This window comes from Silurus meridionalis, chromosome 25, assembly GCF_014805685.1.
Source record: "Silurus meridionalis isolate SWU-2019-XX chromosome 25, ASM1480568v1, whole genome shotgun sequence".
Lineage (NCBI taxonomy): Eukaryota > Metazoa > Chordata > Actinopteri > Siluriformes > Siluridae > Silurus > Silurus meridionalis.
Genome location: NC_060908.1, coordinates 9707501 through 9724225, shown reverse-complemented (window position 1 = coordinate 9724225; position 16725 = coordinate 9707501). Strand labels below are relative to the sequence as shown.

The window sequence follows — 16725 nt, the reverse complement described above, 5'->3', positions numbered from 1 at the left end:
TTTGGACAGCTCTTTGGCCTTAGCCATGTTAGTAGTTGGATTCTTACTGATTGTATGGGGTGGACAGGTGTCTTTATGCAGCTAACGACCACAAACAGGTGCATCTAATTTAGGATAATAAATGTAGTGGAGGTGGACATTTTAAAGGCAGACTAACAGGTCTTTGAGGGTCAGAATTCTAGCTGATAGACAGGTGTTCAAATACTTATTTGCAGCTGTATCATACAAATAAATAGTTTAAAAATTATATATTGTGATTTCTGAATTTTTTTTTTTAGATTATGTCTCTCACAGTGGACATGCACCTACAATGACAATTTCAGACCCCTCCATGATTTCTAAGTGGGAAAACTTGCAAAATAGCAGGGTGTTCAAATACTTATTTTCCTCACTGAGTGTATGTGTGTGTATGTATATGTATGGCCTGGCCCCTCTGTCAAATTTTAGAACCCATTGTGGCCCGTGAGTCAAAAAGTTTGCCCATCCCTGGTATAGTGTTAGATTTTTTAAATTTGTTATTGTCGCTACATCAAATAAGAAAAAGTTCCCTTCTTTTCTATGTATACCAAAAAGGTACTGTTAGAAATCCTGTGGTGCTCCTATAGAAAAAAAAATGTTTCATCGAATACAAATGTTTCATACAATAAATCATAAGGAGAAACAGGAGGCCTGTTGTGAAATATGCACCGACAATGAAGTTTCTGAGCGACAAAGACAGGAGCATTTAGAAATGCTGTTTTGGAGCCATGGGTTTCTCCACATGCCTCAAATTTTGTATTTACAAACACCCTTATTTTGGCTTTGAGGGTAGAGCTACTTCAGTAGCTTTGCCCATAAGATCAGAATTCACCAACTATCCTGCTGTTTTTCTGTAATGAGTCTGTAATGTGTTTTATGTACAGCCAAGAGCTAATGCTTTAGTAAACATGTAATGAGTGCAGCTTTGTTGAAATATAATTACTAGGGATGCACCAAATATTCGGCCATCGAAAAGACTTTGATCACCGAAACAACACGGCCGAAACAGTTTGTTGTGATGACGCAAACAGAAACCGCGGCCTGGACGTGCATGTCTGAAGCAACATGTCTGCGGTGTGGACGTATTTCGGTATATCTGAGAAAGACCCACGGATACGTTTTGCAAAACATGTAATGCCGAAATTTCGTCTGCAGACTTTCTCAATTTCTCACAAATTTTTCGGCCTTGTTTTCCTTTTTTTCGGTTTTCAGTTTCGGCCAAGAATTTTCATTTCGGTGCATCCCTAATATATACAGTACAGACCAAAAGCCTGGACACACCTTCTCATTTAAAGAGTTTTCTTTATTTTCATGACTATGAAAATTGTAGAGTCACACTGAAGGCATCAAGGGCTATTTGACCAAGAAGGAGAGTGATGGGGTGCTGCGCCAGATGATCTGGCCTCCACAGTCACCGGACCTGAACCCAATCGAGATGGTTTAGGGGTGAGCTGGACTGCAGAGTGAAGGCAAAAGGGCCAACAAGTGCCAAGCATCTCTCGGGGAACTCCTTCAAGACTGTTGGAAGACCATTTCAGGTGACTACCTCTTGAAGCTCATCAAGAGAATGCAAAGAGTGTGCAAAGCAGTAATCAAAGCAAAAGTTGTCTACTTTGAAGAACCTACAATATGACATTTTTCAGTTGTTTCACACTTTTTTGTTATGTATATAATTCCATATATAATTCCACATGTGTTAATTCATAGTTTTGATGCCTTCAGTGTGAATCTACAATTTTCATAGTCATGAAAATAAAGAAAACTCTTTGAATGAGAAGGTGTGTCCAAACTTTTGGTCTGTACTGTGTATATATATATATATATATATATATATATATATATATATATATATATATATATATATATATATGTATATATGTATATATATACATACTTCAACAATTCTGAAATGATGTCATCTTCACTGCTCAACAGTTGAGGGTGTTTTTGTCCTGTCCATACCATGCTACCAATGCTAAGGCATTTAAAAAAAAAAAAAAAAAACATTATTTACTTTGCAGAAAACACACTGATCAAAATTAGAGAACACTTTCAGATACCTCCCAGTTATTGGTGTTAATCTGGTACCTGGTGCTAATTTCCTTGTTTATCTGTCAACCCCTATTTAACTGTCAGCCTAACTTCCAGTTTCACTGACTCTGCAAGATGGTGGGCCGTTCTAAAGTGACTGAAAGCCTCCAGCAGCAGGTTGTCCAGATGAAGGCCAAAGGGATGACCCTATCAGCCATAGCAGCACTGTTGAGCAGTGAAGATGACATTATTTCAGAATTGTTCAATTGTTTATAAATTGTTCTCTAATTATGACTGCCAGTGTATATAGCATTTCCACTGAAATATAGATATTTTATGTGTTTGTGTAACCATTTTACAATACAATTTTTTTATTTTGATTAGTGCACCTTTAAATATAAGAAATTAACAGAAGTAAAATTGGCAAGTAAGGAGAAACAGTTGTACTTTCCTGTATATCTTGAAGGACAGGTGTCTTGTCCAATGATTGGTCAGTGTTCCATTCACAAACTATACTTACCTTTTCCGGTTTGTCTAAATTGTCGTTGTGTTTTTTTTAGATTTGTCAAGAAGCTAAGAGTTGTGACATTTTCAACTTGATTTAGATGGTTCATGTGGAAAAAACACTGAACTGTATACCACTGTTATTGCCTTGATGTAACATTTCATACTGATGCACTAACAAAAAAAAGCCTGCCCAATTCACCTACACAATTAAAAAGGCAGGAGCACAGGAACCAGAAACTGCCCACAGTGTCCACAACAAATCCACATTCAACCACACATCTGTGCAGCAATTTCTGTCCTTAAACATGCTCTCTTCACTGAGTATACAATACCCAACTGTGTCCATGGTAACACTGAAGTCCAGAAACATGCATCTTCCAAACACATTCATCAATACTTTGACAGTATTTCTGAGTTAGTGTTCTTATATACAACTTCTAAAGCTTTGACAGAATTGAAAAAAAAGGAATAAATAATTTTAGCTTCGGAACAGGAAAGTAAAAAAGAGAATGCAACATACCACTGCTGGACTTCTTTTTCAGTGACTGCAGAGAAAGACAAGGGAGAAGAGAATATTATTAATAACTCATACTGCAGTATGATGTATTACAGAACAGTGAGTATGCACTGTATCTAAAATGTACAACATATTAAAAACTATACAATCCTTATATTCTAGCATTTTGCTTTTTTTTAAACAATTTAAAAAAAAATTTCAATTAGTTAACTGCTTTTTTCTTTTTTAATAATGGCATGGTTTTAAGTATATGACCATATGGTAAATCTGACAATATAGCACAAAACAGGCACTGTGGAGGCAGTCAGCTCTGTCACTAAACTGTGATAGACACTTCACATTTCTGGCTTGTGTGTTTTATATTTTGTTTTTTTGGGGGTTTTTTTTCCAACCATATTTACTGAGGTCTTTCTCATGGATCTAAATTGTGATTTTCATATACATTCATTAGTGCAACAGTCTTCGTGACTGAAGCTGCTATTAAATATTCTGCAAAAGTCACATCTTATTTTACATGGTAAGACTATGGTTTAAATGTTGTAGAGTGGATGGTAGGACAAAAGTGCTTAAATAAAACAAACAGAATGATTATAATCAACACAGGTGAGGGTCAAAATCAGAAATACAGAACTAGAAAAACATGGTTAGGACTTAACAGGACAAAACACACACTTACAATGAAAACAGGCCACAAAAGGGACCTTTTGACAGCTGATTCATTGTACCATTTGTCTTAAAGCCTTCAATTTAATAATAAAAAATTTTCAGTCAATTGAACATAATAGCTTGAAAGCCTTCAGTGGACCAACAGCTACCCTGAGCACAGTCTCATCTGCAAGAGTAGATAAATTGTTAAGATCACTGATATTGTGAGACTTCAGTGTCTTTGGCTGCATTTGGCCAGTGTATGCTAAATTGTACAGTTTGCTTTTTCACACACTGGACCATAACTTTACAACTGCCACTCTTTTATAGGTTTTAACCTTTTAGGTACACTATTTCATTATTAATTAGGCTAGCTAGGATGCATCTGTCTTTACAAATTTCCACTTTAAAGGGAAAAATGGAGCGCAATATAACTCCCTAAGACATGTACACACTGTTAGGGTCTTGGCTAAGAGACACTTATCAGAAATCCCCCCAGTTTCACTAGTATTGTTGGCTAAACACTTGCACAGGAGTTGCATTTGAAGGAGTACTCACAGATCATGTTTTTGAAACCACTCTATGGCAAACACCCTTTGTGAACACCTCGGGCAACAAAGCTAATCCAAAGAAAATTATGTCACTACACTAATATGAAAACTCCACCTTCAATCAGTAGGAGTGGTAAAACCCTTTCCTAATATGGTAAAAAAAAAAAATATAACATATACAACAGGAAGATGATAAACACAATTTTTGCTGTGTGCTTAGTTATTTATGTTTGAGCATAAATACACTGAACCTTTATTTTGTCCCTTTTGTGTTGTATCGAGTTAGTTGATTTTGGCTTTTACTCAGTTTATTACCTGCATGAGAACAGGCAAAAACTATTTTTATAATAAAAAATCCTAACTCTGACTAGTTCTTTCAAACATAGAAAGTTGGCTTTTAAACTACACAGTTTTTAACCTGATTTTGATTTTGCTCACTGGCTGCCAAAATCCACCAATAGAGGACAACAATGGATTACATAAAACTCATGAAACAAAAAGAGTTATATATGGCAAAATGTGAGAAAATCATATAGGATTTAAAAAGAAGAGTGGTTTGTTTATTTGTGAAAGTAGAAGCAATGTTTGTAATGTCTTAACTAAGTTATATATAATAACAGCCCAAGCGATGCAACATAGAAATACAGTGGAACCCGGTTATCTCGCCCTCAGTTAACTCGACAACCCTATTAAGTCGACGTTTTTGAAGTGGAACCGCCAAATTCTCGCTTTTTCTACGCATTTTTTATCGGTTTTTATGTCGCCGAACCCTAATATCTCGAGCACAAGGGGGGAAAAATTAGAAATTTTAACGTCAGTTATGTCGATCGGCACTGTGCAGCCGCAGAAGAATTCGCGAAAGTGGTGGAAAAATCAAACCTTACAGATACTACAGGTGTTGTATTGTATACTGGTGAATCTCTGTTGTTAGTAAGTGCACATATGCATTTTTTTTGTTAAATGTTATGCGACGAACGGGAGCGCGGCGCTCCCGGCTTCAACTCCTTACCGAGCAGGTAAGGAGCGACGCGCGCGCGCTCGGTAAGGAGTTGAAACCGTGAGCTTCAGAGAAAACGGCCGAGAAAGCACCTGCCACGCCCCCTTCGGCCGTTCACGTTTGAGACTTTTCTGTCCCTCGTTTTTGGTTTCGGGTTCGGTTTTGGATCTTCCGGGGTTTTTTTCCGGCTTTGCGCCGTGCCGCTGGTCGCGGTATTTTTTAATTTCCCTATTTTTCCATTTACAAACTCCCTCTCTCTCTCTCTCTCTCTCTCTCTCGCTCGGCTTAGCGGACGTAAGTTTTTCCGGACACTTTGCTTTGTGTGTTTGTGCGGATTACTTCAGCCTGATGGTCATAAGTTTTCAGAAACTTAGTTACTGTTTATTTTTCTTTTTTTTCCACATGTGGACTAAATGTGAGACGGCACTGTGCAGCCGCTGTTTTTTTTTTTTTTTATTTGAGCGATCTGTGTGTTTATAATGTTGGAGAATATAATAAAGGTTTGTATGGAGAATGGACAGTGGTTTGTATTGTATACTGGTAAATCTCTGCTGTTAGTAGGTGCACTTATGCCTTTTGTTGTTAACAAACGTATGTACATTTTTATAGCATGCCTTCATCAAACAAATCGCAGCAACGCTGTTGTGTAAAAAAACCCTCCAAAAACACGTGCATGCACATTCTCATTTATTAACGCACATCATGTACATAAAGAAATTTCAAGTACGTTAATATACTGCCGCCATTTTGTTTTCGTTTATCTCGATCATCGGTTACCTCGATGCTTTTTGGCGACCCCCTAGGACATCGACATAACCGGGTTCCACTGTATATAAATGATAAATTGCATCTTCAGATGTGTAGCGAGCTCCTTAGTGCACAAAGTTCTGTTCATTAAGTTATTTAATCTTATAATAACATAAAACTATTTTCATGCTTTCCAGTTGAAAAGCTACAAATTTGTGCTGCTTGGCTGTGCACCATAACACAAAACCATCTTTATCATATAATCTAACATAAAGAGCACAGATGGTACAGTTGTAACAGGTAATAATTGAAAAGAAATAAACTGGAATGACACAGTTTTAAGATGGCTTCCTTCTGACAGCTGTTGATCTGATTCAGCATTAGTCAGAGTTACAGATCACCAGTCAAAAAATGAACTCTTTGGAATACTGCTGGGAACCACCTGATTATTAAAAAATATTTTCATTAAAATTGTCACCTTCCCCAAACTTTAAACTAACTATCCACCAGTTCTGTGAAGGAAAATAATAGACTACATTGTCAAAAGTATTTGGACACTTGATCCAGTGTGGTTCTTCCCTAAACTGTTACCACAAGGATAAATGAACACAATAGTATAGGATGTCTTTGGTTGCAGTAGTATTCAAACCTGTGGCAGTTAGATCCAAACCAGTTCTAACATGAAAATGCCCTGTGCACAAAGTTAGTTCCATGAAGATGTGGTTTATGTGGGTTTAAATGGAACAAATCTGACCTCAACCCTAATGAAAACCTAATGAGATTGCTGACTGCACTTTAAATCTCCTCATCATACATCAGTTCACGAGTTGTCTATTGCTCTTTGGCTGAATTAGCATAAATCTCCACAAGCACAATTAAAATTTTATTTGCCAACAAATGGCTACTAAATTTAGAATAGGGATTTTTGAAAAACACATACAAATTTTATGGTCAGGTGTCCACAAAATGTTGTCCATATAGTGAAATAACTGGGTCACCTTTAGCTTTGCCTGTTGCCACAGAATAAATATGTGTTTGTGGATTATATATGGATTAAATAATTTTTTTCCCCTTAAAATTCTATATACAATACCCCATACTGACATGAAAAAAGTTTGTTTAAAATCACAAATTTATCAAAAATAAAATGCATGTACTATTACATATTTACAGCCTTTGCTCTATACTTTGTTGAAGTCTTTTTATTATGATGCTTGGCACACCTTTTTTTGGCAGTTTCTCCTATTCTTTTTTGCAGAACATCTCAAGCTGCATTAGGTTGGATGGGAAGTGTCAATGCACAGCCATGTTCAGATCTCTCCAAAAATCTTTAATTGGGTTCAAGTATGGTCTCTGGCTGGGCCATTCAAGGACATTTACAGAGTTGATATCTTGGCTGTGTGCTTAAGGTCGTTGTCCTGTTGGAAGATGAACCGTCTCCCCAGTCTGAGATCCAGAATGCTCTGAAGCAGGTTTTCATCAAGGATGTTACTGTAAATTGCTGCATTCATCTTTTCCTCGATCCTGACTAGTCTTCTAGTTTTACTGAAAAACATCCCCACAGCATGATGCTGCCCCCACCATGCTTCACTGGTGAAGGTAATGGCCAGGTTCTCCTCTCACTCCTCTCACTACAGAGAAATGCTGGAGCTCTTTCAGTGTGACCACCGGGTTCTTGATCACCTCCCTGACTAGGGCCCTTCTTCCCCGATCGCTCAGTTTGGCCGAGGCGACCTGCTGTAGGAAGAGTCCTGGTGGTTTCAAACTTCTTCCATTTTCAGATGGTGCAGAATTTGTTTCTGTGCCCTTTCCCCAGATCTGTGCCTCAATACAATCCAGTGTCTGCGGTCTACAGACAATTAATTGGACTTCATGGCTTGGTTTGTGCTCTGAAATGCATTGTTAACTGTGGGACCGTTCAAGGATGATCAGTGGAAACAGGATGCACCTGAGCTCAATTTTGAGTGCCATGGCCAAGGCTGTGAATACTTATGTAAATGTAATTTTTTTAAATTTTGATTTATAAAAAAATTTAGCAAATATTTATTTCACATTGCCATTATGATTAGAATTAGAATTTTTTGGAAAATAATGAATTAAATCCATTTTGGAATTAGGCTGTGTAGGAATGTAATTTTAAATAGTTGTTTTATTTTTTTTCTGTATTGTTAACTATACACATTATTCATCTTTAGAAGACAAATGAAGTAACAACATAAATTACACGATGATGTAAAAACAAAGTGCTGGATGGAGGTTTGCTCCTAATGCTCCTTTGTATGAAACAAATGGGCATGATATCACCTTGTCTCCATCTCCTGCTGTGTTGGTGACCATTTGCTCAAGACTTAACTAATTGTCTGAGTGAATGCCAAGGCTAAGGTGTGAACCATTCGGTATTTCTATGATAATTAAGTGGTCTGAGAGAGAGATATCTGAGCCGGGACAGCTCTTTCCCTTGCATGATTTGTTTTTACTTATCATCTGAGTGCTTTGTTCTCCTTTGGAGGGACTGCCCCCAAATGGTTATAAAACCCACAATGCTAAGTTCTAAAAGTTGGATTTGATGACTGCAGCGCCAAAGCAGTATGCTACAAACTTCAGCATGGCACCACAGTCTTGCATGAAGCATGTTTGCGAATTGGGAAAAAAGTGCTACAATATTGGTTTTGCCCATGTGCTTGTTCAAGGCACCACTGAGTATAAAAAGATATTTAAACCAGACAGCACACCCTCTTAGTGGTGATTCTTTTAAACTCCACTCTCTCACCATGTAATAAACATATATCCAATAAGACAAGTGTTTTCTATGGGTGAAAGATCTAGACTGCAGGCTGGCCATTTCAGTACCCAGATCCTTCCACGCAGCTATGATGTTGTAATTGATGCAGTATGTGGTCTGGCATTGTCATGTTGGAAAATGCAAGGTTTTGAAAGAGATGACGTCTGGATGGGCGCAAATGTTGTTCTAGAACTTGGATATACCGTTCAGCATTGATGGTGCCTTTCCAGATGTGTAAGCTGCCCATGCCACACGCACTCATGCAACCCCATACCATCAGAGATGCAGGCTTCTGAACTGAGCACTGATAACAACTTGGGTTGTCCTCGTCCTCTTTAGTCCGGATGACATGGCATCCCAGTTTTCCAAAAACAACTTTACATTTTGATTCGTCTGACCACAGAACAGTTTTAAACTTTGCCAAAGTCCATTTTAAATGAGCCTTGGCCCAGAGAAAACACCTGCGCTTCTGGATCATGTTTAGATATGGCTTCTCTTTTGACCTATAGAGTTTTAGCCTGCAACGGCGAATGGCAGGGTGGATTGTGTTCACCAACAATGTTTTCTGGAGGTATTCCTGAGCCCATGTTGTGATTAGCATTACAGTAGCATTCCTGTATGTGACGAATATCACAGGCATCCAGTATGGTTTTCCGGCCTTGACCCTTTTGCACAGAGATTTTTTCAGATTCTCTGAATCTTTGGATGATTTTTTGTACTGTAGATGATGATAAGTTCAAACCCTTTGCAATTTTCTCTGAGAAACTCTTTGATATTGCTCCACTATTTTTTGCCACAGCACCATCTTGACTTCTGAGAGACTGCCACTCTGAGAGGCTCTTTTTATACCCAATCATGTTGCCAATTGACCTAATAAGTTGCAAATTGGTCCTCCAGCAGTTCCTTATATGTACATTTAACTTTTCCCGCCTCTTATTGCTACCTGTCCCAACTTTTTTGAAATGTGTAGCTCTCATGAAATCCAAAATGAGCTAATATTTGGCATGACATTTGAAAATGTCTCACTTTCAACATTTGATATGTTATCTATATTCTATTGTAAATAAAATATAAGTTTATGAGATTTGTAAATTATTCCTTTTTTATTCACAATTTGTACAGTGTTCCAACTTTGGAATCAGGTTTGTATAAATTGTGCATGTTGTGTTGAAGTTGACTAGATGAAATGATGTTCCCTCCATTAAGACCCAGTAGTAAATTAACAGTCTTTTGTTATGTAATTGGTTTGCGTTGTTACAGGAATGAGCAATGAATTTCCAACTGAGTCCATGGGAACACACACATATACACACACAAGATTTTTGTCCAGACAGCAGTGCAGTCTTTACAAAGGTCAGTGAAGGGTATCCAAGCAGACAGGAATAAGCATGGGGAGATGGGGGCATAAAGGAGAGTTAGGTGTAGAGGGTTTTTAAGTGTGTAGGTGTTTTAAATAGAGAACAGTATTATATAAATAGAAAGAAGAATGACACTAATATGTTTTAAAAGGGGTGTGCAAGAGTATCTATTTTCAAAATCAACTTATAAGCCAGTTGTTGAAATTTTTAGTTAATTAATTGAGAAAGACTATGCTGGTTACATGGATTACTTTTGATTCATCTTTTTTTGCAACCATCTTAAACTTTTCTGCGATGTGCAAAGTGATGCACAGGTATCTCATTCCATACACATATTCTGGAGAATGTCAATGTTAAGTGCAAACAAATTTGTACACATTTTGTATGGGTTTGGGTTTAAGATGTTCCTAAGAATATCTCAAAATAAATTCACACTCCACACTATACTGCATTTTTTGTACTATGATAGATTTTACACATCTAAATGTAAGAATCACTTTAATCTTTTACTGCCGCAAATACTCTGAAAGATTGTAATGGATTACAAGCAAAAACATGAATTTTGCTCACAGCACATCAGATCCTATAAGAACTGCCTGTCAAAATTATTGTTACAAGAACAGCAGTGGCCGTGCATCTGTGGCAGTGATGGTGATGCATTAATGCTAATGGCTATCATTTATAGGTATAATTTCCACTACAATTAGCCTAATAAACAAATGGCCAATAACAAATAGACAGCATGTGACATAATCTTAAGTGATTACACCTTATTCTCAGCAACACTACTTCGCAATTAGTGTAGACATTCTCTCACCTCTTGTTGTATGTCTGCTAAGCATGTGAACCACAACAGCTTAGCTCTTTTTAGGATTGTTGGCCATGGATGCTTTTTGTGACATATCGATATAATGCTTGTTCAACTGTGACACACCACTGAGAATGTCCAGGCATTCAATTGCAAGGTATTTACAAAAATGCTCATTAAACATTTTTTGACATATTAAAAATTATTGACTTACTGACAAGTGTAATATTTGTAACAGACTCAAAAAACCTGGAACATCTACAAAATATTATCATTACATATACACTGTATATGCAAATGCATTCATAAGACAGTAGTATTAGTATTTATACTAATCATGCACACACATTCACTGGCAAATGTTTAATTTTGTTATGCACGGAGGAGCTCCTGTAAGCACCATCTCGCAACATCAGTAGCTGGCTGGCTCTCAGCATGATGCAGAGGAAGGACTGATTAGGCTTAGTTTGTGCAAAAATGTTAATTGGATCGCAACGAAAAGGGAGAAAGATGGTTTATGACTCATAACGGAGTTAAGTCTTCGCATCTTCTGAATCATAGAAATCTTAACATATCTCAGAGCAGCAGGCACAGGCTGACACTGATGCTAAGTACAGATTTCAAGCTGGAGCTGTGGCCAATAAATCCAAATGGTAACAACTCCTCCTGTTTCTTCGACATACTTCTAAACACAAGCCCACATAAACACAAACATAAAACTACATGACGTGGATGAGAAAGGCATTAGTGGGAGGAGAGCATGAATTCTGTGGGGCTCAAGATTCTGTCAAAACACATGGAAATGTAAGCTTATGTTTAATGATAAAGCCATTCAAAACATAATAATAAAAAAGCCAATTATTATTGATAAAATAAATATTGCATTTTATTTTTTATTATAGTCATGATTTAACTATACTATAATCCCCCCTTTACCGAGGTTCGAATCTCACGCCCCCGGTTTTTTGCGGGAATGCATTTGCCACATAACTAATTTGTTTTGCTGATTTTCCTGGTCTCTCACCGAAAAGCATGATAAGTTTTATGTTAAAATAATGAAATTTATTAATAAAAATATAATGATCCATTATAAAATGAAGTAAAATGTTATTACAGTACAGTACTGTTTACATAAAATAGCATTTTTAGTGTGGCATTTATTTATTGCTGTTTTTTGTTTATCGTAAGCAGTTATGGAATGTAAACATAATTATATGTATATACAGTCCTACTTATAGTCGTAAGCAGTTATGGAATGTAAACATAATTATATGTATATACAGTCCTACTTATAGTGTCCAGAAAAATTAGTGAAAAAAAGCCTCCTTCTTCAAAGCTCATTTCACTGACAGAATAATCTGGCCAAACATTGACCCCACGAATGCACCAAAGCGTTGGGCCTGTCCCACCACAAAGTGGCAAGTCATAGACACACCTGAGATCATCGATCTTTAGAAGCTTAGCCCCCAGCAGAGTACTTTAGGACACATCATAACCAATCAATGATGCTGCAATCTGTTCTTGACTACTGAGACGACTGTCCCTCTGGCCCCTGATCCCCTGCTGGTCTTACAGCAAGCTCCACCCAGTCTAGCTGCAGTGTAAAGAATGTCACACAGTTGTCCTGCACAGTGCCATCTCCGGATCTGTCAGTGGGGGTCTCTGAGGGCATCACACAGCCTCAGAGCCCTGCTGGGGGTGTTGCACAGCTCCAGGGCCCCCATGGAGTCGTGGCTTATATTTGAAGCCACACGGGGGAAGTCACCTCCTGACCCTGCTGCATTACAAAAAATGTCTCCCAGCTTGCCTGTCATGCTGAGGATGTCGCTCCGCTTCCAAGTCTCAGTGAGGATGTTGCTCCACTCCTGAGCCCTACTGAGTACAGCGCTCTGTGCCCAAGTCTCGCTGAGAGTGTCACGCCTTGCTGACAATATGGCTCCACCCCTGGGCTTCACCAACGTGTCTGCCCAGCCTGCAGGTTTCGCTGACGTTGTGACCTCTGCAAAACCATACTGACCTCAGACCTCCACAGAGAGCGTTGCTTTGCCTTAGAACTTCGCAGAGGGCCAGATAGCCTGGGCGTCTATCAGAACCCAGGCCCTGATGGCAGGCCCAGGAGGTTTGCTTTATGCTACATTTGGCTTTTTTCAACCCTCAAGACTACACAGTGGCGGTCAGTGTTGGGCAGTAACGCGTTACCGATAACTAATACTGTAACGCGTTACTTTTAAAAATAAAGTAACGTTGTTTTACCGTTACCGTATAGTGCGTTACCCGTTACTTTTATAAATGAATAAATTTCGTCTTATGTGTAGACTACAGCCTAACTTGCTTACAGCAGCGTTGCATTGTAGGCTTGGTGGATGAACCACTGTAAACAGGAAGAAGAAAGTCTCCGTTTATTCAGGTCTGTGCGGCAGTAATGGCAAGTCGAGGCGAGAGCAAGATGAGTTTCTCAAAGTGGAAATATGCTCATTATTTCACTTTAGTTGAGTATAAAGACAAAAAATTTTAAGTCAAATGTTAGCTGTGTCTTTCTGGTTCGAAGCTCGTATCTACTGCAATAAACAGCAACACTAATCTGTTGAAGCTGCTCCAGGACCTCCATGCTAGAAGCTAGTCGCTAGAAGCTAACCCGGTGTTCTACATTGTTGATAGTTTTCATACTTTAGCTGTGAAAGGAAAATTTTTAAGAGCTCAACACAACAGCAGAAGCCACTTTAGTTTTTGATTGTGAATATATTATTCAGCTTGTTTTGTTATTTATTTATTTTGTAAGTTACTTTTAACAGTAACGCATTACTTTTTGATGTAAGTAATCAACAAAGTAACAGAGTTACTTTTTGAATGAAGTAACGAGTAACTGTAACTAGTTACTATTTTTTAGTAACGAGCACAACACTGGTGGCGGTCGTCTCAAGTCCCACTCTGTCCTTCCTCATGCCCCGTTTTAAAAATATTCATGCCTGTCCAGTAGTTTTTTGGTTTGTGTCTTTGCTCTGCACTTCATTGCTCTGTTTTCTGTTATTTTAAATTTGGGGTTTTTTCTCTGCCTGTTTTATTTATTAAAGTTTTCACCATACCCCTGTTGCGTCCTGCATTTGGGTCGTTCTTCCAGTCTCATTTCACTGACTATCATTATGTCCGACCTTATTTTCTCAGTGTTCCATTGTTTCTAGTTTCTCTTTGATTTGACTACTGTCTGTTAAAATACAGTACTATAATGGGTACCATTATACCTTGCCTACCCATTTGTTGATACACAGTTTTACACAAATAGCAACACACTTTATGCCTGTGTGGTGTATGTTTCAGCATATAAAGACACTGCAACTTTTCAGATCTATCCACTATTTATGTTTTGTACATCATGGACATTTTAGTGGTTAATACACTATCCTAGCATTGATTAAATGAAAATCAGGATAAGAAATGTATGTATCTGTTTCATTTTGGACCTGGCCAGAGGGAAAGTGTGTGTGTGTGTGTGTGTGTGTGTTTGTGTGTGTGTGTGTGTGTGTGTGTGTGTGTGTGTGTGTGTGTGTGTGTGTGTGGGTGTGAGAGAGAGAGAGAGAGAGAGAGAGAGAGAGAGAGAGAGAGAGCATGGTATAAAGATAGAGCAGCAGAATTGTACATGTTGGGTGTAGGGAGAACTCTTATTACAAGAACAAAAATACCAGTTGACTGTCAGGCTAAAATAGAGAAGTAGGGGCAAGGAAGAAGTGAGAATAATACCAGATTTCTGACATAGGAATCAGAATGGAAGAAAAGGTCAACAGCACAGAGTGGTGTCATGTACTGAACACCTGGTTACATATTTGTGTGCTATGATTCTACTATTGTGTGAATGTGTATTGCATACGCTAATGACTAGAGGGCCAGGAGATCCTTTGAGCAATTGCAGTCTCAAACTAATTATAGGCCACTTTATCCAGTGGCCCATCAGCAGTAATTACATAGCCAGGGCTAAGATAGAGGCCAAGAGAGGAAGCTACACATGTAATAATGTTCTAAATATTATCCTACACCAGAAAGAGGAACCACCTTCCCACACTGCTTCTTCCCAAGTCCACATGAACGATTTCAAGATCTAAAACAATGACTGCATTCAAAATAAATTAGCATTGGCATTTGTTATAGTACACATTCATGTGACTATAATGATACTTGAGGATGCAATTCTTTGAGAATTGTGTTTTATTTTAATGCATGAACGGTACATAAAAAAGACAAAATTACAGTTACCTAGCATAAATGTGATCACATATAAAGCTGTCATGTCAAGAGGAACATTATGAGGAAATAATATAACTATTAAATGTATACACACTCATTTATCTGTCTTCAGTACCTGCTTTATTCGGGCAATCACTGAATTTGAAACCTATCGGGGGACAGTGAGCACAAGAAATTAACACATGCTAGATGGGATACCAGTGAATCACAGAGCACCACACAGCCATGCATTTACACATACATAAGTGGCCATTTAGAGATACAGATAGAGATACAATCTGCACATTTTGGAGAGGAATAGAAGGCACAGAGATAACATCTAAAACAGACAGTAACATGAGCCAGAATTTTATCTGGAGTTGAGAGGCAAAAATAATCTCACGCACTTTGTATGCACTAATATAAACCATATCTAAGACAATAATGTTATAGCTTCATGTCACAATAAATCAATCAATGGGAACCAATGACAGGCTAAGTTAGCTGGCTATGAAGCTAAACCTTGGCATGGTCATATGAGTGCCTGACATTTGAAATATTTTATTTGTATTTGTATGCAAGAGATTATTGCAGAGGAGACATGAAAAATGTATTATGGATGTCCAACCTAATCATCTATGACCAAATAACGATGAAAGAGCTGTCTTTCAAGATTTTTAACATGGTTTCAAATCTTTTTCACACAGGCAGTAAGAGCTTTTGAAGAATATTCTCCAACAGCACAGAGAGAAATATGCCCAAATAGACCTTATTTTAATCCTATTTTTATGATAAATGTATCTAGATTATTTACTAACAAAAGGTAAACAATAAGAAGATGGCAACCGTTTGCACCCTTTGAAGTCATTTAAGAGATGCATATAGGAGAACACACCCATCCTGCATGAACCTTTTGGTGTGACAGTGGTAATTTAGACTCGTAACATCTGTAGTCATCACCTCCATAGCAGGCATAAAGCAACCACAACCTTGTGGTTTGATAAAATAAAATGTTAAAATTAAATTAAAAATAGCTTCTTAAAGTTTCAGAAATTATCATTCTCAAATGATAAAAAAAAATGTAAAAATATTCTTAGTTCAAAATTATTTAAAAAGCAGAATTTCAACTTATATAAGTTTAACAAAAAGTAAAAAATAAATAAAGATTTTTGTTTTTATTTATTTGTTATTTAATATATTACACATATTTTTTCCTAGATATATTAGTAATAGGAATTATTCCGCTTTTAATAGTAGAACCTACATTAGGCTGTGTACATAAGTGAATGGACCAGAGTCTTATAATTCTGCTGACCAAGAATTGTACCATAATATAATTAGCCAATATTAATCATCTGATGTGCCCAATACCAGATATCAGATTTAGTCCTGCATACTATTTATACTACTATTATTTATACAGTCTAATAGGGTTCATGATGTGCTAATGCGCTAGACCAGACCATTTTATTTATCTTATGTTTGTATATTCTAAAACAGGTTCTAAAAATGCTGATTAACACATAATGCATACAAATCTACTGAATGG

At 37.5% G+C, this 16725-nt stretch overlaps 1 protein-coding gene across 1 annotated transcript in view; it reads right to left on the bottom strand.

The window, feature by feature from the left end:
- Nucleotides 1-16725, bottom strand: part of ncs1a (neuronal calcium sensor 1a) — a 42713-nt gene that overhangs the window by 22853 nt on the left and 3135 nt on the right. Inside the window, exon 2 of the mRNA XM_046838771.1 lies at nucleotides 3077-3101. Within this exon, the coding sequence (XP_046694727.1) occupies nucleotides 3077-3101 (25 nt within the window). The remainder of the gene's footprint in view (nucleotides 1-3076; nucleotides 3102-16725) is intronic.